The following is a 27,036-nucleotide window of genomic DNA, read 5'->3' as shown; positions in this document are numbered from 1 at the left end:
CGGGCTCCGGCGCCGGCTTGTCGCTTCCTCTCGCGCGGCCCGGGGCGGCGGACGTGCGGGGAGATGTCCGGCGGCCGGAGGAGGGGCAGTGCCCCGTGGCACAGCTTCTCCCGGTTCTTCGCTCCCCGCAGCCTTTCCCGGGACAAGAAAGAGGAAGAGGAGGAGAAGACGGGGCCGAGCCCGCCGTCCGCCCCGGGCCGGGCCGCTGCCAGGTGGGAGCCGGGGTGCGGTGCTGCCCGCCGCGGGCGCTCTCAGGCCGCTTTCCGTTCTTCTGTCTCCTCGCTGAAGCCGCCTTCTCGTCCCCCCTCGCCGGCTCCCCTGGGTAAAGCCCTCGCGCCGCCCGGCCCGTCCCGGTCCCCCCGTCCCTGTCCCGGTCCTTGGTCCTCGTCCCCACACGCTCCCGTCCGGTCCCCGCGCCCGTCCCGTCCCCGCGCCCGTCCCCGTCCCTTCCCCTCGCGCCCGCCCGGAGGCTTGGGAAGCGCCGAGGCCGAGCCGAGCAGGCAGGGCTGCGGGCGCCCCTCGGGCCGGGCTGACGCCTACCTGGGTCCCCTCGGAACGGCTTTGGAGGCTCTCGGTGCGGGCTCTGGAGACTCCGCCAGGGCTGCCCGGCGTTGGAACGGCTCCGCCTCCCCGCGCTCCCGCCTCTGCGGAGCCTGTGCCCGAGCTGGGCGACCTCGGACCGCGCCTTCCGCGGCTCGCTCCGCCGCCGGGTGAGGATGGCTGCCTTTAGCACCGGGCTCACCGAGTGTCCGTGCCGAGCCCTTTCGCCCGTCCCGGAGGAGGCGGAGACAGGGCGACCGTGGAGTTCTGTAAACTTTGGGGCGAGGCTCCCCCGCCGCCTGCGCCCGGCTGCAGGGGAAGAGCTGTCCGCGGCGGGGGACGCGCTCCGCAGAGCGGTGTTCGCTTCCCGCTCCGAGCTCCTGGGGCTTCCGAGGGGTCAGGTCTGGTACTCACGGTCTGCGGTGCGATTTCAGTCCTTTGTCTTCCTCAGTTTCTCTGCTTGTGAAACTTCCATTATGACCATCTGTTAATAAAATACATATTTCCCAGACAGCTCCAGCTTGGAATAATTGACTAGTTATTTTTCTGGGAAGTTTCAGCTATTGTCGCCCTGACTGTTGGAGGTTTAAAATTCAAAGTTACACAGTCGTTAAAAATAGTTTCCAAGTCTGACAGGTCGGAACCACGTTGTCAGATGGGCAGACTCTGGTGCCTGCCATCATTGTAACAGCACTAGCAACCCAAGGGAATATGAAAACAGTCTTTAAAAGAGCTCCCAAGTAGACTCCGCACAAGTCCGGAACTTGGGGTGTCAGTATTGGAAAGGAATAAGCAGGCCAGTTTCGGGTTCATATCAGCACTGTCCTGAAATGCTGCCTACCTTCCTGGCCTATTTGCCATTTTAAAGCTTTTTTCCATTCTCTTTTCTGCCTGGAGCTAACCACTTTAGCAGTCAGTTCCTCCTCTACCTATCACTTCTCTTTCTCATCACCACCAGATAGGAACAGACTGTACTTTTGACAATGAAAGTCTTAATTGTGTGCATATAAACCTTTAATTTTTCTCTGCATCATTTTTTAGAACTTGCCACATGTTAAGGGGATAGCAGATAATGCCTTGTGTCGTTGCTTTATTATTGTACATGAGTTTAAATCTGTCTTTTCAAGGATATAAACAAACACAAAGCCATTATTGAGAGTTTAATGAAACAAGTGGACCCATTTAGTAGTACCCGGTGTCCCAGCAACACAACACCCTGATGTTAACAGGATTGGAAACAGAATTGCAGTTTGTCACTGTGATTTTATTTCAAAATGAAAAGCTATTTTGGCTGTTTTTTCTTTGTGGCAGGAAAAACTTTTAGGGTTAATAAGAGTACGGTTTACCTTTTCTAGTGGTAGTTTTAGATATAGTGGAGTCAGCTATAGGCATGATGTGCTTGGCGTGGTAAGGATGTAAACACGAATGAGAAAGGAGTTTTAAGGAGCTTTGAGAAATGCAGAAGACCATTTGAGAACAGTGATACTAATCTGTAACATGTTTAGCACTTGCTGTAAATGCTGAACATGACCTTTGACAAACCTCCGGGATTTTCCTATTTGAACCATAGGAGAACCTTCGTTTTTTTTTTTTGGCTTTTTTCCGGTACCGGGAATCGAACTCACTACCTTGCACTTGCCAGGGAGGCGCTGTGCCGCTGAGCTAGATCCTGGGCCCCTGAGAACCTTTGTTTTTATGATGTTTTAAAGTTGTTTGGGCCTTACATGGTGTGAATATATTATTTATTGAAATTGCTGTGTTCTGTTCTCACATTCAGCAGTTTAAAAACACTTATTAACGTCAATCCTGTGTATATTTGCATTTAGGTTGCTTGACAGAACTCATGTTGGATGACCAGATCCAAGAAGTGCTTATGTTATTTTAGGTTATGTTGAAATGAAAGCAGCAGTTGAAGTATTTACAGCAAAATTGAGATCTTTCGGTGTTCTGTGAATCACAGTTTGAGTCATTGCTGCAGTGTCAGCCTAGTTTATGATCACAGGAGGACTAGCTCATTAGAAGGGGTAGGGGACACCAGAGTAGCCTCACGGTGTAGGTGATTTTAAATGGTTTTCAAGGAATTGGTAATGTTTCTATACATACAGAAGTTAGCCAAGAGATGAAAATAGACAACAAGTTATTATAGGTTAAACAAAGGGTTGCAGAGGCTTATGACGCTTTAGGAGCCATGCATATTGAAAAAGGCAGCAAGTCAGGTTGCTTGACTGATCCTTAAGAGTCTCTATATAGTGTTTGACCCTTGACTTCGAGTTCAGAAAATTTTTACAAAAAACCTACTAAACAGATATTGCTGAAATAAGAAAATTGTGGGAAGACCTGCTTCCTTGATAATTGTGCACGTTTTTTTTTTTTCTGTATCATGTATGATGGACCTATTTAAAATGAGCTCCATGCAGAGTCGGAGGCAGTGACACGTACCTGGAATCCAAGCTGCTTGGGCGACTGAAGCAGGAAGATGGCAACCTCTATCCTGGGCAACATAATATGACCCTGTCTCAGAAAAGGAAAAGAAAAATAGAAAAAAGAAAGAAAAGAGAATGAGCTCCTTGCAGTGTTAGAAAGTCAGAAGGGAGCCAGGAAGGTGAAAATAGTTTATCAAGGACTAACTGTGCATTTACCTTGCATTACCTGGGTACTTGTAACATCTCAGTTAAACCACACACTCAGTGTGAAAGGTTGGCACACTTTACAACCCTCCAGCAGTTGAAGAAACTGAGAGCGGCAGAGTGCAGAGTGGTAGATGCTATTGTAGTTTGGGTGTAAGGATCTTTAAACTGGACTTCCCTGTCCTTTGCAGGACGTTTGGCATCCATGACCCACCTACTAATTGCCAGTAGCATCTTCTGGTCACTGGGATAACACAGAACACTTCCACCAGTGGGTGGGAGAAATAGTGGTGCCATTCCCAGTGGAAAATGATTTACTCGAAGACAGGAGTAAATTTTAAGAGTGTGGATTGAATTTAGATTGTTCTGACTTCAAGGCTGTGCCCCTCACCGCACCCCATCCTCTCCCACCACCCTCCTGAACTGTACTTTTTCAAAACACATTTGAATATATAAGTGATTTGGATTGTCCTTACTTTGTTCAAGAATGCGTGACAATGTGGCCTGTTTCAGATTCAGTGTATTCCTGTGGACTGTTACTTTGAGTGGTCTGGTATAATATCCTTGACAGAAAGAAGACAAAGTAGAGTCCCTAGACCCAGTGGCACAGGTTGTGTCTTGTTCATTGTAGTATCCCTTGTATCTAGCCCAAATGAGGAATGAATGTGTTTGTTGATTGGAGAATTAAAGTGATCATTAGTATTTTTCAGCTATACATATAGTCTTCCCTCTCAAAGTGGCCATTTAGAAACATAGCGAGGAAGGTATTTTGTCACCATTGTTGAAAGTGCAGAATATTGGGACCAGGTTGGTAATAAGCTTTAATGTAGAGATATTCTTGTAAAAATCTCAATGCTGCTTCTGATGACCAGCCTTAGAGCTGTTGGTCTTTAAGGTAAACTACCAATATTAAATACAGCATCAGTTATGTGAGGAAAGGAAGCTTTGTTCTCTGAATTTTCATATATTTTCTATATTTTCATTGATTTGGAATCATTATTGAAAATAACTGGTAAATAGTTCAATAGGAGGTACCTGTGCCATATCAGTAGTTTATACCTGAAATAGTAAAGATGACTGAGTAAAGAAGTCCTTGCAGGCTGGATCTTATCTGATTCTTGGGCTCCCAGATTAACTCAAAGGATAGAACCTACTCTTAGCAATGGAGTAGAAATAGATCATTTTAGGGTGTCAAAATCCTACTTTTTCAAGTGAGATTTCTGTCTTTTGGGTTTAAAGGATTTCTCTTGAGTGGCTCATATGGGAACTCTGTTTCTTGCTGTGGGGATTCCATGGAAACTGACTCAGTTGTACAATCTGAGTGCTAGAGTTGCAGTTATTCCAAAAATGGGCCTACAATTTATGTAGTCAGGACTTCTGACTCATACTGAACCAATGATGGTATTGTTAACATTTTTTATTCACTTCATTAGAAAATATGTAAAAAAAAATAGAAAATTCTGTAAAGAGGGAAATAGCTGTTTCTTAAGAAAAAATATTACATTTCCTATACAAGTTCTAATGAGATAAATACACTGACGCTCAGATGTACCAGAAATGTTAATGGTATGAAGAAACTAGATTGATGCAAATTTAAAGCGAGAAAAACAGTTTAGGTCACATGCTGGAAAGAGAAATAATTCTTAATTTGAGTATGGTTGGTACATCAATTAGCGTGGCTGTGTGTCCAGTGTCATGGTAAATGGTGGAGATGAAAAGATGAATGGGTGACAAAAACTGCTTTCATCCAGCCAAAATAATTGCTATACTAGAAGACTTCATGCCTTAATAGTGGAGATTTGGTATTTCTATTCTTAAATGAGCTTATTATAAGCCAAACATGTTTTTGTCTTGTGATTTGTATGGTTCAGAACATATTTAGTATTTGTTGAATAGCATGTACAGGATTGCATAAGAACATTACTTGAGCTTTCCAAATATCTTCTCATATTATTTACTTTTCCTGCGCGTGATTTGATTAGCGTGGTTTGCCAAGCTAGAGTAGTTGGGGAGATGTGATAGTAACTGTACTGGTGAGGTGGTTTAGAAGTGTTTTCCTCCTCATCCTCAACTCTGCAGGCTCCATTAGCTGGAGGCAGAAAAGTGCATTCCATTGGGAATCAATGTTCCAAGTGAGTGACAGTCCTTACACAACACAGCTTGATGTCCATAAAGAACAAGTTGAAGTTTTGCAACCAGAAGTAATTCATTCTTAATGTGTACTTAGCAGCTGTGACTGGCCAAGTAATGGCACAATGCCAGAAGCATTACCCCAAATTTTAACTCCTGGAAGTATTTAATTGGACCTGTCCCAAAACACTGAGATAGCTGTTTGTTTAGACCAGTGGTTTTTTTTTTTTTTTTTTTCCCTCCTGGCAGATTAATGATAACAAAATGAAACCACACTTTTTTAAGGTCTTACTCAGATTCAAACCTTGTGTTTGAGACTTTATATAAGTTCATGTAATTCTTAGCACAAATTTTTGGGAGGTATATTTGCTGTATTTTACAGATATATAATTTAAGGCTTTGAGAAGTTCAGTGGCTAATTAAAAGTCTCAGTAGTACCAATGCTGGAGTCAAGAGTCAACAGTCAAATTCTTCCTAAATTCAAACATAGTTTATGTGATAGTTTCCTCTGCTTAACATGGAAGACTCACAGTAAAGGCTGGCTTTAAAAATGCTTTTGAATGGAAATGAAACACAATGGTTGCAGCTGGATATCTGCCCAGATGGACTAGGTCAGTGCTGTGTACAATAAAGAATTTGTAGTTCTACAAATTGAGAGGAAAATAGGTGTATATATTTTTAAAAATTACAACTTATATTTAAACACATAAAAGAGTCATTCTCCCTCAAATGAAAGATACCATATTCTGCTTACTTAATAAGCAGAACTCCTGTTTAATATGGAGAACCTGGAATTCTCATATGTTTCTTATGGAAATGTAAATTTAAATACCACTTTGGAAGGAAATTTGAAAAGTTCTACCAGTATTACAGATTCATATATTCAGCACTTCCCCTTTAAAATTTCCTCCGGCATACAAAATTTGTAAACAAGTCAAAATTTACCACTGTAAGTTTAATCAGTGCACCATGGTTTTAATTGCAAAAGGTGGAAAGTAAGATTCCCATTAGTTCACAAATTGTATATCCTTATGATATTAGGTAGCTGTGAAAAAGAATGAGAAGGCTTCTTACATACTTGTAAGGAATTGTCTCCTAAGTACATTTAAAAAGGTACAAACCATGTATAAAGTATACTCCATTTGTATACAAAAAAGAAAAGAGATATATTTAATCTGTTACTAATATTACCTATTTTGGGTGGAGGAGGACTGAGTGAAAGGATAGGGAACCAGAGTGAGACTTTTATTTTATACTGTTTTCATACCTTCAAAATGATGTGAATTAACTACTTTAGAAGTTAAGGAAAAGAATGATTTAAGATCCAGTAAATACTGTGTAAAAGAAGAAAATAATGAGAATTTGTGACCTTACATTAGCAAAAATCTTTAAAGATAAGATGAACTATATTAATTTGTTCAAGTAAGAAAAATTTTAAGGTTATAAATATATAGATGTAGTATCTATAATACCTACTAATTTGATATTTTGACACATTCTACACATATGAGTGAAACTGAATGGAATTAATAGTTGAAACTACAAAAATAAGACTGATTTTTTGATGTTACCTATCATTTACCTTGACCAGATCCTATGACAGGTTTTAAATCTTTAGAATCTAGTTATATAAGCAAGGGAGTACGTTCTCATCTTAAAAGGTGTTTTCCAGTTCTAACATTCCAGCCAAAACTTAAAGGCAGTAGGTGTGTACAAAATCAATATATCATAAGGAATAGTTATATTTTATTGGAAATGTCACATATAAAAATGCCTTTGTTAACTCTCCTATGTGATGCTACCATTTTGGTAATTGATTTAAAATCTTCACCTGTTTAACAAGAATTACTTTACTATAACACTTATTCTGGGTAGCTTGCAGGGCTCTAGGAATCTAGCAATAAACAAGTTTAACTGTGGCCTGTACCTAAACCCACTTATTAATGGGGAAGGCAGGCATTCCACAAGTCTCTCTTCTCTCAAAACAAGTACCAAAGTGACAGGCAGGGACTGTGGGAGCATTTAACAGGTATGAACCCCTTCTTGAGACATTCTTCTTAGAGAAAACTCTTTTAATTGCATATAAGCTGTTCCTTCTTTCATTTCTGTACATGTGTGTAAATACTGCTTTATTGTTCTTTCTTAAGTTGTAAACTTTAGTCAATGTATAGATTTCTGGGGGGCAGGGATTTAGTCCAGTGGCACAGCACCTGCCTGGTAAGCATGAGGTCCTGAGTTCGATTTCCGCATTACCCCCTAAATATATATGTGATTATATAGATTTCTGATTATAGTAGATGAGAACTTAGCTCTTTTAACCCTTCCTTGTCCTTTTATTCATCCAGCCAAAATAATTGCTATACTTTGGGGATTGAATGAAAAGTAAATCTTAAGATGTTGATGATTATGAAATACCGTTTTCTGCTAAACCAAGTGCTATACTATGATTTTTTTCTTTTTATTAACTTCGTTTCTCCTGGAATAAATTACCTTTTCTTACTGCTACATTTCCAGGATGCTCAAACACATTTATAGAACATTCACTGCTTTCTATACAACTAAGTAACATCTCTCAGTTAATCCTTGTGACCTCCAAGACCTTGATCTTGTCCTGTGGGTCTTTCTTTACTTTGCATAATGTAGCAGTTTCTGTGTTTGCTGCATCAGTCTGTCTGTTCAGCTCTATAGTAGAACCTCTCAATTTTGATCCCATGTATCCCTTTCTTGATTAATTTCTGTATTTTGTTGAAATACATCCAAGAAGAAAAAGTGAATGTGAGATGAAGTTTTTTATGACTTTCCATTTCTGAATATCTTTTTCTTTTAAAATTATAGATTTTCAATAGGATAGAAATGGTTCACTCAAGATTTAGAAAGCATTTCTGTATTTTTAAAAAAACTTTAATCATGTTGCTGTTGAGAATTCTGATGCCTGATTTCTGGACCTGTTTATGTGATTCATTTTTTTTAACCTTTACTCCTCCTCCTCTCCCCCCTTCCTCCCTTCTCCTTTCCTCCCTCTTCCTTATTATTATTACCTTATGAGAAAGAATCTCACTATGTAGTTCAGGCCTTGGCCAATCTGAACCTGAACTCTGAAGCCCATGCTGGCCTCAAACTCTCAGTAATCCTCCTGTCTCAGCCTCCTGAGTGCTGGGATAACAGGTGTGCACCACCATGCCTAGCACTTATTTCCTTTTATTTCTTCACTGTCATTTTAGTAGAGCTTGTCAGTAGAACAGAATTAAACATATATTCATCTTTTTTTTTTTTTTTTTACGAAAGTAGCTAGAATTCTGTTCATAACAAAAGATTCAGGGTGTTGATTCTATGAAGAGTGCCCCAAACATCTAGAATCTAAAGGGCCTGAGGTGGAGAGAACACTTTGGAGAGAAGAGAGCAGTCACCAATGACAGGTGTATGGCAGACAGCACAGACATGATGAGGGCCTCTATGGCCCATGGTTAAACTGTAATTATGTTCCTGGAGGGTATTAAAAATGGGACAAGAAATGCAACAGCTTTGAGGTAGATACATAAATTACAGTAGAGGGCAGGCAGTACAGAGAAGAGTGGTGTCAAAAGAGTCAGATTGCCAAGCGTCGGAGCTTCATAAACATGTCTGTTACCTTTCTTTCATTCTTCTGATTTTTTTCCAAAGATTTGAAATTATTCAAATGCCAGATGTTTGAACTAAAATACATGCTGTTTGACTGCCTTAAAATTGTAGCTTCTAGTTAGTGTTTGATTTGAAGCCCAGAAATAGTGCCAGGACCACCTGTTTTATATTCTCTTAATGGTCATTAAAGAAATACAAGTACCACTCTACTGCTGGCAGTCACCACTGATGAGTGGACAGTTTTCCAGATGGTTGTTTGTAAATCATTGATGTGAAAATCTTTTTTCCCTACAGAAGCAGAATTGGACTTGTTAGATGGGGCTCTAAGCCAGGGCACAAATGTCAGTGTAATTCATAACGTATCTGCAGTGTAACATTAAACAAAGAGAGCTATAGAACTTACTGTGTATAGCTGTATTTCTAAGAAAAATGTCTGCAGGATCCTGTAGAGGACCCTCATGGCATGAGCAGACCCTTCATAAAAGTGTGAGTATAAATTCTTCCCTTTAACTAAAGACACAGGTAAGGGCTGAGAGGGCAAAGTCTAAGGGAATAAAGGATAGGCCTGAGGCAGACTCAGTATCTTTGAAATGAGGGACTGTGGGCACTTTTGTCTCTTTTGTTATAATTCCCTGCTATTAATTTTGATCCTGAATTGGGTTTCTAGGTAATATTAATTCTTTTCCTTCACCAGAAAAGCCTCAGGGTTCATCTACCTTTTCCCCACAACTCCTACAGTTGTAGGATCATAGTATCTTGGTATTTCAAATCTGGCAATGATATCACATCACCTGGTCAGCCCCTTCAGTTTATTTATCTGAAATCATATCCAGAAAGGTACATTTTGACTGAAGTCCCTTTTGTCCCTAAGATGTTTACCCTGAAAGAGATATGTCTATTTTTCAAATTTTTAGTATTATGTATTTGCAGTACATAATGATTACATTCATTATGGAGAACTGGTACATATACATAATACATCTCAATTCTTTTTTTCCTCTTCTCCCCACCCCTGCTTTTTAATTTTTTAAATTAAATTTTTTTGGCTAGTATCAAATTATTTATATAATTATATAATTATATATATAATTTATATATAATATGTATATATTTTTAATATTTATGTAATTATATATATTATTTATATATGATATTGTTTATATAATTTATATAATTTGTTTTTTATAAGTCCTTATCAAGTTAATTATCATAAACACAGACTAACAGCTAGACCAACATGCCAGAAACATAAAGTACACAAGGCAATTATACTAAAACTAAGGTACATTGGCCATGCTGGAGTACAGTAGCTCCTTTTCCTCCCTTTTTTTTTTTCTGTTGACTGTCTTTTAGTTTACATTTTGTTTATATGTTTGATTTCTCACATAAGAGAAACCATGTGATATTAAGCTTGTGTGTCTGGTTTACTTCACTTAATGTCTTGATGACCTCAAGGTACACCCATTTTCCTACAAATGACTCAAGTTTTCCCTTTTTTATGGCACAGTAGTACTCTATTGTGTATAACTACCACATTTTCTTTATCTGTTCATCTATTGATGGGCACATGAACTGCTTCCAAGATTTAGGTATTATGAATTGTGCTGCTGTAAACATGAGTGTGCATGTACTGTATCACTGTAATATGATGTTTTTAACTCTTTCAGGAAGATAACTAAAAGGGAACTAGTTGGGTCAAATGGAATTTCTAGTTTTTGTTTTTTTGAGGAATTGCCATATTGATTTCCGTCGTGGTTGTACTAGTTTGTACTCTCATGAACAGTGAAGAAGTATTCCTTTTTCCCAGCATTTGTTCCTGGTCGATTTCTTGAAGATGGCCATTCTTTCTGGAGTGAGATGGAATCATGTTTTAATTTGCATGTCTCAAGTGGACAGTGATGCTCAAGATTTTTTTATGTATTTGTTCACCATTTCTACTTCATATAAGAAGTGTCTAGTCATTTCAAATGCCCCCTTTTGATCAGGTCTTTAAATTTTAGAGGTCTAAGTTTTCTGAGTTCTTTACATGTTCTAGGTATTAGTCCTTTGTCTGAGGAATATTTGGCAAAAACTGTTTTTGCGTTCTGTAGGTTGTCTCTTCATTTTGTTGGTGGTTTCTTTTGCTACACAAAAGCTTTTTAATTTGATAGGAGCTCCAGGTTGACCTGGGGCCTTGGCATCCTGGTGATAGTTCTGGTGCACCAGTGAGGGCCAGGCGGTCCTCATGGGCCGGTGAGGCTGGAGCTGAGGCCTTGCAGAGGTGGTAAGAGTGTGTGACTGGCTCTGTCCTAGCGCTGTTGAAGCAGGAGGCCATGGTGACACTCAGTGGAGGACTGACCTTGTTTATTTTTATATTGTGTATTACATTGTTGATTAGCTTATGTTAAACCATCTGTACTTGGTCATATCTCTCTTTTTGTTTTTTGTTTTTTGTTTTTTTTCCAATACCAGGAATCGAACTCATGACCTTTCATTTGCTAGGCAGGCACTGTGCCGCTGAGCTAAATCCCCAGCCCCCGGTCATATCTTTTTGATGATTTGCTGTATTCTATTTGCCAATGTCTTATTGAGAATTTTTGCATCTATGTTCACTAAACAGTTTGGCCTGTAGTTCCCACTTTTGTTTGGGTACTTTTCTAGTTTTGAAATCAGGGTAATGCTTGCGTCCAGGAATGACTTTGGAAATTCTGCTTTCCTTTTGATTTCATTAAAGAGTTTGAGGAGTATTGGCATTAGATCTCAAAGATCTTGTAGAACTTGGCAGTGAATCTGTGAGGATCAGGGTTTTTCTTAGTGAGTTTTTTTGGTATTGGGACTTGAGTTCAGGACCTTACCCTTGCCAGGCAGGTGCTGTGCCACTGAGCTGTGTCCACTCTGCCCTGTTTTTTAAAATGACTTCTTCAGTTTCAGTGACTGATATTGTATTATTAAGGATTTTTATATCTTCTTGGTTCAGCTTTGGTAATTCATGTGTATCTACGAATCTACCCATTTCATCTGAATTTTCTATTTTATTAAGAGTACCTGTTCTCAAGTGGTTATAGTTGATATTCTGGTTTTTGGCGCAGTCTGTTGTGATTTTATCTTTTTCATTTCTAATTGTATGGATTTGGGTCTTTTATTTCCTTATTTTGGTAAGATTGACTAAGAGTTTGTCTATTTTGCTTATTCTTTCCAAGAACCAATTCTGCAATTCATCAATATTTTTAGTCTCAATTTAATTAATTTTTTCTCTGATCTTTATAATTACCTTCCTTGTACTAACTTTGGATTTGAATTGTTTTTCTTTATCTAGGAATTTGAGTTGCCTCATTAGGTTATTTGCGCTCACTCTGTTTTTCTGATGTGGGAGTTCACTACTTTAAAATTCCCTCAGGATAGCTTTGATGGGGTCCCATAGGTTTTGGTTTGTAGAATTTGAATTATCATTTGATTGTAGGAACTGTCTAATTTCTTCCTTAATTTTTTCTGTAACCCATTGATAATTCAAGAGATTATTGTTTAATTTCCATGTGTGTGCATAATTTCTGTGATTTCCTTTCCTATTGATTTCTAGTTTCATTGCACTGTGATCTGATAATGTGTGAAATAATTTTGATTCTTTTATATTTACTTAAGTATGAACTATATGTGATCTGAGTTGGAAAATGTCCCATGTGCTACAAAAAGAAAATGTAGTAGATATCCATTAATTCCTTTTATTGAAAATTTGGTTCACCTCTGATATTTGTTGATTTTTTTGTTTAGTTGATACGTTTATTAGTGATAATGGGGTACTGAGGTCTCAAATTACAGTTATTTTGGTATTTATCTGATTTTTCATGTCCAATAGAGTTTTTTAAAGTTGGATGTGCCAATATTTGGCATGTGTATGTTTATAATTGTTATCTCTTAATATTGATTTGTTTCCTTAACCAATATGTAGTGACCTTTACCTCATCTGCTAATTTTTGGCTTGAAATACACTTTATGTGAAATTCATATAGCTATTCCTGCTTTTTTTCTGGGTTCCTGTTGCATGTACTATTGTTTTCAAATTTTTAATTATTTTTTCTTGGTATCATATAAAAATCCATAAAGATTTTTCTTTATTTTTGGGTGCAAACTTTTTTCACAAGTGCTGGAGATTTTTTGGTTAACTGTACAGTTTTGCTTTCTTCTTTCTTTTTTTCTTTCTCTTTTAAAGAGAATAAAAAGATACAGAATTTCAAAACAAGATGGGAAATTAACAATGGTTGTTGTACTACATATTGTTATCTTCAAAGTAGCTTCTCAGATTACCAGGCAAACAATTATAGACACTAAATGTTCTTTTCAATAAACTAATAGAACTTAGTAGTACAATTATCTTAGCTCTCTTGTGGGCATATATGTATTATTTTTCCCTTTCCTTCTTTCTCCTTTCCCACATCTCAGTTTCTCTTTCCTTTTGAGCAGATTTTTTTTCCCTTTCACAATACCTATTGTACCTTTTGGATTTTACTTACTCTTTCACTTTCTTACATTAGGGAGAAAATATGATGTTTACACACACGAGTCTGATTTATTTCACTTATGAGTGTGGTCTCTAGTTGCATCCATTTACCTATAAAAGCCCTGAATTTATCTTTCTTTATGGCTGAGTAATACTCCATTGTATAAAAATACCACATCTTTTTATCCATTCCTCAGTTGATGGCCATTTGGGTTGTTTCCAAGATTTAGCTATGACAAATTGTGTTGTTATAAACATGGGCGCACATATATTGCTGTGATATGATGTTTTCAGTTCTTCTGGGAAAATACCCAGGAGGGGAATAACTGAGTCAAGTAGGACTTTTAATCCTAGGGTTTTGAGGACTCTTCACACCGATTTCCATAGTGGTTTCACCAGTTTACACTTCTACAAACAGCGATGAATGGTTGAAATAATACTACAGTGCTGACTTGAAATTATACTACAAAGCTACTGTGATAAAATCAGTACCATTTCCCCCAGAGCCCTGCCATCATTTGTTATGGTTTGATTTTTTGAAGATAGCCATTCTTACTGGGGTGAGATGGAATCTCAGTGTTGTTTTAATTTGCATTTCTTGAATGACCAATACTGTTGAACATTTTTTCATACACTTATTTGCTCTTTGTATTCTTCATCTGAGAAGTGTGTATTCATCTCAGATGCCCATTTTAGGATTGGACCTTTGAATTTGGGGGATCTGATTTTTTTTTTTAATTCTTTATATGTTCTAGGTAGAAGTCCTTTGTCTAAAGAGAGACAGTTGTCTAAAATTTTTCCCACTTTGTGGGTTGTCTTTTCACTCTGTTGATTACTTTTGCTGTGCAAAAGCTCTTTAATAAGATGAGATCCCAGTTGTTGATTCTTTGAAGTATTTTCCGTACACTCTGGGCTTTGTTCATCAACTCTACTTACACCTCTGTCTTCAAGATTTCTACCTACATTCTCTTCCAGTAGATTTAGTGTTTCTGTTTTAATATTTATATCTTTGATCCATGTTGACTTTAGTGCATGGTGATAGACATGGATCTAGTTTTAGTCTTCAGCATGTGGAAACCAGTTTTCCCAGCACCACTTATGAAAGAAGCTATCTTTCTTCCAGTGAACATGTTTGGGCCCTTTGTCAAAGGTAAGGTGGTTGAATGTATTTGTAGCTGTGTCTGCATCTTTTAATCTGTTCTACTGATCCTCAGGTTTGTTTTTTAGCCAGTACCATACTGGTTTTATCATAGTAACTTTGTAGTAAAATTTCAGGTCGGGGATTATGATGCCTCCTGCCATGCCTTTGTTGTCCAGAATTGCCTTTGCTAATCTAGATCTCTTCTGGTTCCAGAGGAATTTTAGGAATGTTTTCTCTATATCTGTGAAGTATACTAATGGTATTTTCATTGAGATTGCATCATCCTTTGACTTTTAACCTGTGTAGTTAGCTTTGATTTAAATGTGTTTCTTGTATACTGCAGACTGTTGGATTTTGTTTTTTTATTCATTCTGCCTATCTGTGTCTTTTGATTGGGAAATTGAGATGATTCACATTGAGAGTTATTAATGAGATGTATTAATTTATTGCCATAATTGCATTATTTTCCTGTTTTTGTTTTGTTGTGTTGTCCTTAACTGCTCATCCTGCCAGGTGTATTTGTTCTTTTGGATTTATGGGTATTGTTGACTTCATTGTCTTTTTCTAGGTATCCTTGAGAATTGTTGGTAATGCTGGTTTGGTGGTCATGAATTTCTTGAGATTCTCCTTGTCATGGAAATACCTTATTTCTTAGTCAGTTTTGAAGGAAAGTTTTGCAAAATATGTAAGACTGGGTTGGAAGTTGTTTTCTTTTAGGGCTTGAAACACTTCACTCCAAGTCATCCTGGCCTTAAGGGTTTGTGTTGAGAAGTGTGTTGTAATTCTAATGGGCTTACCTTTGTATGTGATTCGTTGCCTTTCTCTAACAGCTTTTAAGATTTTTCTCCCTGTGATGGACTTCTGGTACTTTGAATATAATGTGACAGGGAGAGTTTCTTTTTCAGTCCTGGCTATTTGGGGTTCTTTATGACTCACTATTCTGTATGTTTCTTTTGTTTTCCCTTTATTTGGAAACTTTATGCTGGTGTTTCTGTCAGCATGTTTTTTATGCCATTTTTGCTGCCTTCTGATTTTTCACTTATTACAGTTACTCTTAATCATGGGGCTGGGGATTTAGCTCAGCGGCAAAAAGCGCCTGCCTGGCAAGTGCAAGGTCGTGAGTTCAGTTCCCGGTACCGGAGAAAAACCAAAAAAAAAAAAAAAAAAAAAAAAAAAAAACAAAACAGTTACTCTTAATCAGCTTTGTGTCATCTAGAAGCTGTTGGATTCATATTCATGTTTACTTGTGCCTTTAAGGTGTATTTGAATAACTGGTCTTTGAAGACATCCTTGTCTTCTAGTTCTGAACTTGTTTTCTCACAGTGAAATATTCTGCTGCCCATATTGTCAGTGTAATTTTCATCTCCTAAGTTTCCAATTGAAACCTTTTCATAGACTCTGTAATTCTTTGTTTAACTGGTAATTCATATTTTGTATCATTTTGTGTAGTCCACTTAGCTTTTTAATAGTGTCTTCTGGAAGCTCCTGGGTTATTTTCATTATTATTTCCATTATCTATTTAATTATATCTTCTGTAATCCCACCAAATACCTCTGTGATTTGTTTTCTACCCTCCTGTGTTACCTTCCCAGTAGATCAGCTGTGTATCTTGTACTGTTCTGCCCCTCAATGCCCCCTGAATTGGCTGCAAGGGAGTTGAGAATTTCAGGAGATGCCTTCTTTTCTTGTCTTCTCATGTTTTTTTTGTTTTGTTTTGTGCTAAGGTCTGTGGTTGCTTATAGTGTAAAGACTTTTTGCTAGGATAGAGACCTCTTTAGTGGCTTTTCAATGATGTATTTTGGGCATGGCTAACTGTTATATCCTTTGTCTCAGCCCCAAGATCTGATCACCTTGGTTAGTTTTGGAGGGGATGATGCAGTACATATAATCAGCCCAACACTGAGTTCTCTCAGAATGTCCCTTTGTGTTGTTAGTGTCACAGAGGTAATCTGAATGTTGCTTACAGACAAGTAGCAACAATATTGCAACCCTGGTAATATCAGGCAAATTAGTTACAGTAGTGTCATCCAAGATAAATTAGATATTAACATGTAAGAACCAATTACAGTATGTACCTCCTTTAACCCTAGAGAAAAAAATCCACAATAATGTTATAAATATTAATACAGGCCAGGTATTGATTTACAGCTAATATGTAGTAAAAGCATTATTGTTATGCTATTAAAGATATAAGACTTGGGAATGGAGGAATGCAAGAGGGAAAATTTGAAACCTTAAACTATATGGTATGAGGAGAAGAGATCCATACTAGATGCAGGCATCAGCAGACAGTCTACTGTGAGGTTGCCAGTGGCATGCCTTTCAAATCCAGAGCAACTCAGGCTGATCCTGACCCCTAGCCATGGGGATTAAGCCTGCATCCCTTAGCTCAAATCCCTTCAGGGGTGTCTTTCCACCCTGACCATGGCTTCCTGGCCAGAGATGTCTCCTGTGGCTGTTTTCCTCCAGTCACTATTGGACTATAACACTGGGAGTCCTTGAGTGGAGCCGTTTTGCAATTGCTCAGAGTCATGGGTTTAAATAGTCAACCAGGAAAGATCTGACAGAAAACTAAAATCTCATCCAAACAAGCCCTCTCCAGGGATATGGCAGGTACTCAGAATGGAGTCACTCACCAGCAGTTGCCTGTTGAAGGTCTCTTCTGGGGGCAGAATCCTGCACTCTTTTCGTAGCTCACAGCACTTACTGGTCCAGTCCACCTCTGAGTTTCTCTCTGAAGCCCTCTGGAGTCCCCAGCTTTCACTTTGTCTCTGTAATTTCAGACTTTCCCCAGAGCCATGGGCTGGGAGCTAGGGAAGTGCAGATTGTCATCCCTTCTCTTCCTTGCATTGTGTTCTCTTCGATTTCTTCATAGGTTTTAATTTTCTGTCAGATCTTTCCTGGTTCCTGGGAATCTACTTCTTTGCATTTTTTTCTTCCTCCAGTTGTTATTTTCTAGTGTCTGGATTCTACATCTTGGAGCTGAGTTGTTATTGCTTACCACTTCACAATTTTTCCAGAAGTCCATGTCTGTTTTGAGTTTTTGCAAAGCACTTTTCTACTAATGACATTGAAAAGGCAGTATGTAAATAAAAGATCCTTTCTTATTCCATATATTTTTTCATGTAGTCCAAGGAGAAATTTTCTGGGGAATTGACATACGATTTGATCACACAACAGGGTAAGGCTGGATTCTGGCTAGTTCTAGAATCTTATCATAGGAGTTAGGTTGAGTGGGCTCCAAGGTGAGGAGCAATGTGCCAGGAAGGAAAGGTGTAATGAAGTGGTAGTGGCAGAAGTGCTGACGAGTTGCACGAGGCTTCTGAACCATTAGTGCTTTATATTAGTTGGGGACAAGAAAACCCTAGAGATTTGTCCTGGTTCTTTTTCCATGTTCTCATCAGTATTAATAGTCCCTCAACTGCAGATCACACCTTATGTGGTGGAAATGAAAATCTAGAGTCAGGTTGTAATTTTAGGCAGCATCAGGAAGAGAAGAGAAGGTAAGTCCTTATAGAAGATCTGGAGAATGGTGAAACACCCTCAAGGACAATGAATTTGCAGTTGCTGTTTTGATGTAAGAACATTTCCAAATTGTTGACTACCTTATATTAAGAGACCTTGTGTTTAAAGATGCTCAGGATTATTACCAATGATGTCATCAAAACTAGCTTGGTCTCTTCTCTGGAAATGGTAAGACATCAATGACTTCAGCATCCACCGAGAAATGTGCAAGCCACCAGAGGCAGTTACGGAGGCTATACTCAGATCTGTATATTCCAGTGTAATCCCAGTCATAATGTGTGAGAGGTGCCAACAGTTGTGTTTCAGGAGGAGCTGAGTGGAGAGCTTTGATGTCTCTCACTGCACCTACTTTCTTTTTAGTGAGTATACCCCACTGTCCTGTGACTCTGTTCTCCCACTATCCAGGAAGTTATGATCTTACCATATGAGTGACTGACTTTGGCCCAGTAGCATCTTTGTGCCGCATTCTGTGGGATAGACCAAAAGAAAGGGAGTTTTCTTCGTTGGTCCCACTCTACTTGTGATGCTCTGTGTTCCCTTTGGCGTAGGCATTGTTTGCTGCTGTACCTGAGCAGCAGTATTGGAAACTGAATAGTATTCCACCTGAGTTTTCTAAATAATTGATACTTTATGTATCAGTAATTGTTCACATTTGGGTGATACTGACTGCTGAGCCTGCTGACCAGATTGTCTTTTTCCCAGAGGAAGTCTCTCCCTGACCAGATTGATAGTAAAACTATCAATTACTAATTTCACCTAAATCCAGAGAGGTCTCAAGTCATTGTTTATCAAGAATGTGGCCATAGAGCACCCTTTATCTGAATAACGTGGGACAGAGGGTTAGTTGTTGAAAATATAGATCATTGACCTCATTCCAGGTGGCTTTCTTGACAGTCACATCTAGAAATCGCCCCACCTTTTTTTTTTTTTTAAGGAGAAAAGGTTTATTTTAATTTTTAAAATTTAGTTTACTAGTACAATTTGGATATGTATACTGATCACATTCATCATAGGGTATTTGAGGTCCCCCACTGTCAGATATCCTTATTATAAACACAATTCCCTAAGTGATTCTGATACATAGGTGTTCTAAAGGAGTGAGGAAGGCAAGAACTTTGGTTCTTTCACCAAAAACAGTGCCTGGCACATACCAACAGGCACTTCATATCTGTTTGAAGGGTGAATTATTGGGCCCAGTTCTATGCTTCTCATCTGCTAAGAGTTATTAAATCTTCTTTAAGAAGCTGGGTGTAGTGGTGCAAGCCTGTAATCCCAGCACTTGGGAGGCTGTGGTAGGAGGATCATTGTGAATTGGAGGCCAGCCTGGGCCACATAAGTGAGTTCAAGGCCAGCCTGAACTGCATGGTGAGACCTTGTCTCAAAAAAAAACAAACAAACAAACAAAAAAAAAACCTTGTTAGAAATTAATAAAAAATAAGAGTACAAGGTATCTTAAGACATGAAACAGGGACTCTATGTAAATTACTTACACCCATGTTTTTGTTTTTTTTTTTGTTTTTATTTGGAACTGGGAATCAAACTCATGACCTTGCACTTGCCAGGCAGGCGCTGTGCCGCTGAGCTAAATCCCCAGCCCCTGTGTAAATTACTTGAACTTTAGAGTATGTGCCTCATTTTTTTCTTTAATGATCCAGAGGTTTGTTTTATTTCATGTCTGGTACAGATGAAGTAAATTCTCAATGGCTGTTGGATTCCTAATTTTCAGCTATTTTATGAGTAAAGTTACTTTAAAAATGAATAACTTCGGTCTTACACTGACCTTTTTATTTGTGGTCATTTGCAAGATGCATCTCAAAATTGCTGTTAAGTAGCATGAAGCTATTCAGAAATGCAAAGTAATTTTATTTGTGTCTATGTGTCATAATTTTTGCCCCTCAACTTTTTGAGCAAAGTGTATGCTTTCTAAAAATATTTTGGTTGAAATATTCTACAGTCCCAAAGGGGGTTAAATTGTGAGCAGACAACAGAGAAGGATTGTCCTCTTTCATAAAGGTTTTTTTTTTTTTTTTTGTACCAGGAATTGAACTCAGGACCTTGCAGTTGCCAGGCACAAGTGCCACTGAGGTATATCCGTGGCCCATTTCAGAAAGTTTTCGATCAGTTGTATTTGAATATGATTCTTTTTCTCTTATATGTTTAAGTCTGGAAGTACTATTGTAAGACTTTTGCGTCTTTCCTATTGTTTTTTAACCTAAGCAAAGATATATCTAAGTATCCAATGTTTTGAGTATCTTTAGCTACTTCTAGTTTTTTTCTTTTTTAATATTTTGTTTTGCTTTTACATGAACTGAAAATGTCTTTGTCCCTCTTGAGTCATTTTTTCCCCACAAGCTCCTATGTGTTTAGAGAAAAATTACGCAGAGTAGATATGGTTGGTATGTTCTTTCAAGAGTTATATACTTCCTCATTAAAAAACAAACTGACGTAGAACAGTTTTTTTTTTCCTGATAACGTAGGCTTAAGTGGATTACATCGTCTACATTTTTGACATTCATGTAACAAATAATATTTGAGTACCAGGCATAATGCTAGGATCTTGGACACAGATATGAATTTCACAAGCTCACATTCTAGTTGGACAAGTAAGCAACAAACCCCTGAAATGAAGTACTGTACACGTATGAGAAGTGCTGCTGGTTGAGGCGGGGGTGCGAAGAGCAAGCACAGCTGAACTGGCCTGCACAAAGGTGGGGAAGGGTGTCGCAGGAAGGAGAAAGTGGGCGAGTCCGTGGACTTGGCACAGTCTGCCCAGGTGAAGTGGCTCTAGATAGCAGGTCTGTCCAGATCTAGATCATGATAATGTTCTTTGTCTGTGCTGAGGACGCTTTATTATACTCATCAACGGTTAGAGCTTGTGGAAGGGTTTTTGAACAGGAGAGTGTCTTGATGATATTTACAGTCATTTTGGCTGTCATGTGAAGAATTGAAACAGAGCAATCCTATAGAGACCAATTACTGTGGAACTAATAATCTAAAGTAGAAGTGGTAAAACCTTTCATTGAAGCTGTGATCTTTTTTTGTCGGTGCTAAGCAAAATTTTAAAATTTTTTGTTTGCTTTAAAACTCAACACATTTTAAAATTGTGGTTTAACAATAACAATTATGGGATCTAACCATAGAAAATAAGTTCAGAGGCTTTTAACAAAAGTCAAGTAATAGTTCTTTTGTTAATTTCAACTTTAAATTACCTGTTTGCTCCATGCTTATGTGCTGATTTGCTGTTACTTATTTCTGGTATTTGTGTGCTTAGTATACTTGGAGTGACTGCAGCTTCTTGAAAAGACTTTCTGCCTTAACAGTTTACCCTGAAGCATTATTTCTTTAAGTACTGACTATCCTGAATGTCCCTTGGGCAAATGTCATTTTAACCAGTCAATTCTTGTGTTGAATAAATTTGATAAAATTGTCATTTTTATATTTCCTGTTATAAAAATAACAAAAAATGCAGTTTTTGGTCATCCCATATTTAAATAATTGGACTGGTAAAGTGGTGAATCCATTGAACTGAGGGCTGCATTTTGTACTATTAGAAAAAAAGATTTTAACCAGTTTCATTTACAAACTGACCAAGACAGTATGTTTATAGAAAGCTCTGTAAATACTAAATGAAGCAGATTTTCAGGAATCTTGAAGCACCAACTGACAGGCTTAGTTTTAAGATAAGGCATTCAAAGTAGATTGTAGTTAGAGAATTTACTTATAAAATCATCAAAATCAGTATTATACTTAATTATATTCCAGACCTTTGTAGCAGGTTCCTTTTACATTTATTTTATGAGCTGGCATTTTTTAAATTTGAGCTTAAATCGACGAGTGTACAGTCACACAAAATGAAAAAGGAAACAAATAGAAACAACAACAACTATGTCAACAGATAAGGCTAGAAAAATAAAAGGAACAAAACCTGACCACTCAGCTTAAAAATAATAACCATTGAGATGCTATTTTATACATGTGTTTATGTATATAACACACACATATAAATGTATGCACACAGGTTACAATTCTGCATTGTTCAATATTATTTCATTTTCTGTTTTGATTTTTCCTACAGAATTCTTCATGCATTTTGCATACAGCTCGCATGATTATCTGTTTTACATGCTAGCTTTGCCTGTTGATATTTAAAAGGTTTAAGAGCATAACTATATTTCATTAGTCTTTGTATTCTTGCATAGAGTCTAGGAAATAATGAAAATTTAATCCAGTATATTTTTTGCATATTTATGGTTTTTCTGTTTTATTCCTATCTTTTGTCACTTTTACCTCCTTGAATAATCTACGTAACAGCACTGGATATTACAGATAGAAATCTAGGTAGCACACATTCTGTCTTTTCTCTCCTGTCTTATTTGGGTTTGGGCTTTACATGATCTGAACTGCTGAACTCCCCTCCCTTTCAGTGTCTACTACAGTGATCAAAATTCCTGGTTTTGTCCACGGCAGTCATCGTCTTGCTCATGCTTGTCTCCTGCTTCATCACTTTAAAGTCTTTCCAGTGCAGGTAGGACAAAGATCATGTTCTGTAACAGGTTGAACCAGTTCTTCATAGTTTTACATCCACGGACTGCTGCTTTCATCTCATCTTTTACAGGATTATCTCCGCTTTTTCTGAATTCTGTGCTCCAGTCCTATGTTAAAAACAAAAGCCTGGATTCCTGAAAATGCCACTTTCTCTATAGTGCCTGACTCTGTAGCTCTTCTCAGGGCACCTTACTGAGCAGACAGAATTGTTTCCTTTGTGCTCTGTAGTACTTTGTTCACTGTACAATTACATTTACCAAACTGTATTATTAAAATTTGTTCATCAGTCACCTTCAACTAGACAGAGTTTTGCAAAGACCCTGACCTACTCATTTTTATGTCCTAAGAGCCAAGCACAATCCTTGGCCATGGTAGACAGTCATGATAATCTTCAGAACAGTGCTACTCAGTTGGTCTAGGATTAAGGAAGTATGAAAACAGAATGTGTAAACACAGAGATACAAGGATTTATATCTAAAATGTGCTTGTGTCTGTAAGCAAAATAATTTGTGATGGCATCTCTTAAAGGCATCTGTGAAAGTACTTCAGACAAAAGAAAATTAAAAGCGACTGTCTGGAAAAGTAGATTCTTAAGGCACCATCTGGGATATATTTGGGGCTAGATAAACCTTTATCTATTTTTGTGTATAACCAGAATTCACTGAATGGTCCTATTTGTTTATAATGATTTGCTGAACAGAAATAACACTCAGCATAAGCATTAAGAAAAGATTAGACTGTGGAGAACCTTGATATAAATAAATGTTATAGCATTAGACCTTTCCAAGGTTTCTATAGTTATATGTTGTTGTATTATTACTGAGATGTGATTATCATTATGAGAAGATAGATTACAGTCTGAGTCTCTGCCCTGTGTGCACCTGCAGCAGACAGGAGGTCCTCACTCAGAAGGCCTGGGGACTGCTCTCACCAGGGTTTGCATGTGGGCCCTCCCTGTGCGTGCCCTGTGCAGAGCTAGGGAGCACTCCAAGAGCTGCTGGTCCTGCAGTTCGAGTCTGTGGTTTACTTGCACGCGGACCCCTTGGGGGGTCACAGGCACGGGCAGTCTGTGACTGCTCTTTGAGTGGCTGGGGTCTGCCTCCTGCACATGTCCTGAACTAAGAAGCAGAACCAGGCAGGCTGTGACACACTCCCGCTGCCACGGTTCCTAGCTGAAAGTCACGGAGAGAGCCAGGTATTTCCCATCTACTTCCTGGGGGCAGAGTGAGTGACCCAGGACCCCGCGGCCATTACAGTCTGAGTCTCTGTCCTCCCTGCACCCGAGCAGACAGGAGGTCCTCGCTCAGACGGCCCGGGGACTGCTCTCACTGGGGTTCGTGTGTGGGCCCTCCCTGCACATGCCCTGCGCCGAGATAGCGAGAGCTTCAAGAGCCACTGGTTCGAATCCATGCTTTACTTGGGCCCGGAACCCCTGGAGGGTCGCAGGCACAGGCAGTCTGTGATTGCTGTCCCTCAAGCCCATATCTGGTTCCTGTATGTGTCCTGAACTGACTGGAAACACAGAATCAGGTGGTTCACAAACTGTCAACACTGCAGTTAATGTCTCGATTTTGCCTGTATCCTGAACTGCCTGGGGACATAGGTCCACTGGACCGAGATTGTCACACCAGTGCCACCTGAGTCTGGGCCCTGCACATGCCCTGAACTGCAAGGGGATGCTGGATCAGATGGTCTGCCATCAGCTGACACCAATGCCCGAGTCTGAGAGCAGGGATAACTAGAAACAAATCAACAACTACTAGAAAACCCCAGACTAAGTAGTGCAGCTCAGCGGACACTGAGGGCAAACCTGACCAACAGGAAAACTAGGGACACTAGCAGCGTTTGCTGTGCAGCCACTGAAGAGGGAAACTGAGCTTTCTGCATCTGGTAGCAAACATGAAAAAACAAAGGACTAAAATACGATCCCAATTTGTTTTCCTGAGAAACTATCTTGTAGATAACAATATGTAAAACAATAACCATTGATAATTTCCTACCACTTTGTCTGTAATTTGGTAAGTCCCCCCTATTATTATGTTATCCTTCTTTTGCTCTTTAAAATTAAAAAAATAAATAAATAAATAAAATACAATCCCAGAACTCCACCCCACTCAGAACAAGTCCAGGAGACATTCACATAGGAGAAATTGGTAAACACATGCCTGAAATAGCTGAAATGATTGCAATCGAAGTAAAAGAAACAACTCCATAAGGCCATAGAAGAGATGAGATCAGAAATAATCTCTCAGGCAAAAAACGAAATAACAGTAATAACGAAAGAAGTGCTCAAAACATCTGAAGAAGAAACATAAGAAAATAGAAGAACAAAGGCAATAGATGGAAGCGTTAAATGAAAAATATGGAAAGGACTTAGAACACATGAACCAGAATCAAAGAGATTTCCAGGAAAACAAAGCTTCCATTGAAAGCTGCCAAAACTGGTTGAATGAAGCTTAAGATAGAATCTCAGACTTTGAAGACAGCATGGCAGCTAGCAACCGTGAAAGAAAGAATATCATAAAATCAACAAGAATTCAGGAAAAATCAATTCAACAGCTGCAAGACTAGGCAAAAAGGGAATAATGTATGACTAATAGGAGTCAATGAAACAGCAGGAGGCAACACAACTGACATTAGAAGAATATTTGCAGAAATAATAGAAAATTTCCCAAGCATGGAAACAGAACCTGATATGCACATACATGAGGCATTTAGAACTCCAAACAACCATAACCAAAATAAAACTACACCCAGACATATAATAGTCAAGTTCCCAGATCTCCAGCAAAAGAACAAAATATTTAAACCTGCAAGAGAAAAGAAACAGATCAGGTATAAAGGAAAGCCATCAGAATCACAGCAGACTTCTCAGCACAAACCATCCAGTCAAGAAGAGCTTGGAGCAAAGTATTACAGGTCCTGAGACAGAAGAGCTTCCAACCAAGACTGATGTACCCTGCGAAACTATCCCTCAAATTCAACGGAGAAATAAAATTTTTCCATGACAAAGAACAATTAAAGAACTTCATGAGTGCCAAGCCAGCATTACAAAAGCACTAAAAGATATTCTAGACAGAGAAGAATCTGACTGCAATTTCAAGAACAGTAGAAAGGAAATGTCAAGAAGAGCAAGCAAGAAAACAGGTACAAAAAGTAGGAAACCAAAGCAAGTAAATAACATGACAATGATAAATCAACACATATTGGTTATAACTATAAATGTAAATGGCCTCAATTCTCCAGTCAAAAGAAATACACTGGCAGAGAGGATTAAAAAACAAAATCCAACAATATACTGTATACAGGAAACACATTTTACTCAAAAGGAGATCCATAGAGTAAAAGTCAAAGGATGGAAAACAATCCTCCATGCAACAGGAACCCAGAAAAAAGCAGGTGTAGCTATTCTGTTTGCAGACAATGTAAACTTCAAACTGACAACAATCAAAAGAGATAAAGAAGGTCACTACATACTAGTCAGGGGAAAAGTGCAAGAGGATGAGATAACAATCATAAACATGCATGTACCAAATATCGGAGCTCCAAATTATATAAGACAAATCTTAACAGGCATGAAAACCCATATAATTAATTGTAACAGGGGACCTCAACACCCTTTGACACAAAGAGATAGGTCAACTGGACAAAAAATCAGCAAGGAAATAGCAGATCTGAACCAAAGCTGTGAACAAATGGACTTGGTAGATGTCTACAGAGTGTTCCACCCCACAACATCAGAATACACATTTTTCTCAGGTGCACATGGGACTTTCTCTAAAATAGACCACATTCTATCCCATAGAGCATACCTCCCAAAATGCAAAAGAATTGAAATTATCCTGTGCATATTATCTGACTACACTGCAATGAAGCTGGAAATTAGCGACAAAAGGAACTCCAAGAACTCCATAAACACTTGGAAACTAAACAACAACCTCCTCAACAACCAGAAGGTCACAGAAGAAATTAAAAGAGGAAATTAAAAAATTTCTACAAACAAATGAATATGTAAATACAACTTATCGGAATCTATGGGATGCAATGAAAGCAGTCCTCAGAGGGAAATTTATCATGGTGAACCCACACATAAAGAAACAGAAAGAGAACAAATAAGTAGCCTAATGCTGCATTTTAAACTTTTAGAAAAAGAAGAACAAGTCAAGCCCAGAGCCCAAAGAAGGGAGGAGATTATGAAGATCAGGGCAGAAATTAATACAATTGAGACATAAAACCCTCCAAAAAATAAATGAATCAAAGAGCTGGTTCTTTGAAAGAATAAATAAAATTGATAAACCCCTAGCCAACCTTATCAAGAAAAGGAAGGAAAAAATCAGATTCTTGCAATAAGGAATGAAAAGGATGAAATTACTACAAATTCCACAGAAATTCAGAAGATCATTAATACCTACTTTGAAAAGCTTTACTGCCATAGG

General features: G+C 38.5%; 1 protein-coding gene across 2 annotated transcripts in view; it reads left to right on the top strand.

Annotated features, from left to right (window-relative positions):
• The window catches only part of Crybg3 (beta-gamma crystallin domain containing 3), a 125,703-nt gene continuing 98,667 nt past the window's right edge, over window positions 1–27,036 (top strand). The window contains exon 1 of one of the 2 annotated variants that reach the window (XM_005375490.2): window positions 1–212. In XM_005375490.2, coding sequence (XP_005375547.1) covers window positions 64–212 — 149 coding nt within the window. In that variant the 5' untranslated portion in view covers window positions 1–63. The other variant, XM_013503474.1, reaches the window with a different exon arrangement.

This window comes from Chinchilla lanigera, unplaced genomic scaffold (assembly GCF_000276665.1).
Source record: "Chinchilla lanigera isolate Chin_1 unplaced genomic scaffold, ChiLan1.0 scaffold00006, whole genome shotgun sequence".
NCBI classification, from domain to species: domain Eukaryota; kingdom Metazoa; phylum Chordata; class Mammalia; order Rodentia; family Chinchillidae; genus Chinchilla; species Chinchilla lanigera.
This window is presented reverse-complemented; position numbering and strand designations above follow the sequence as displayed.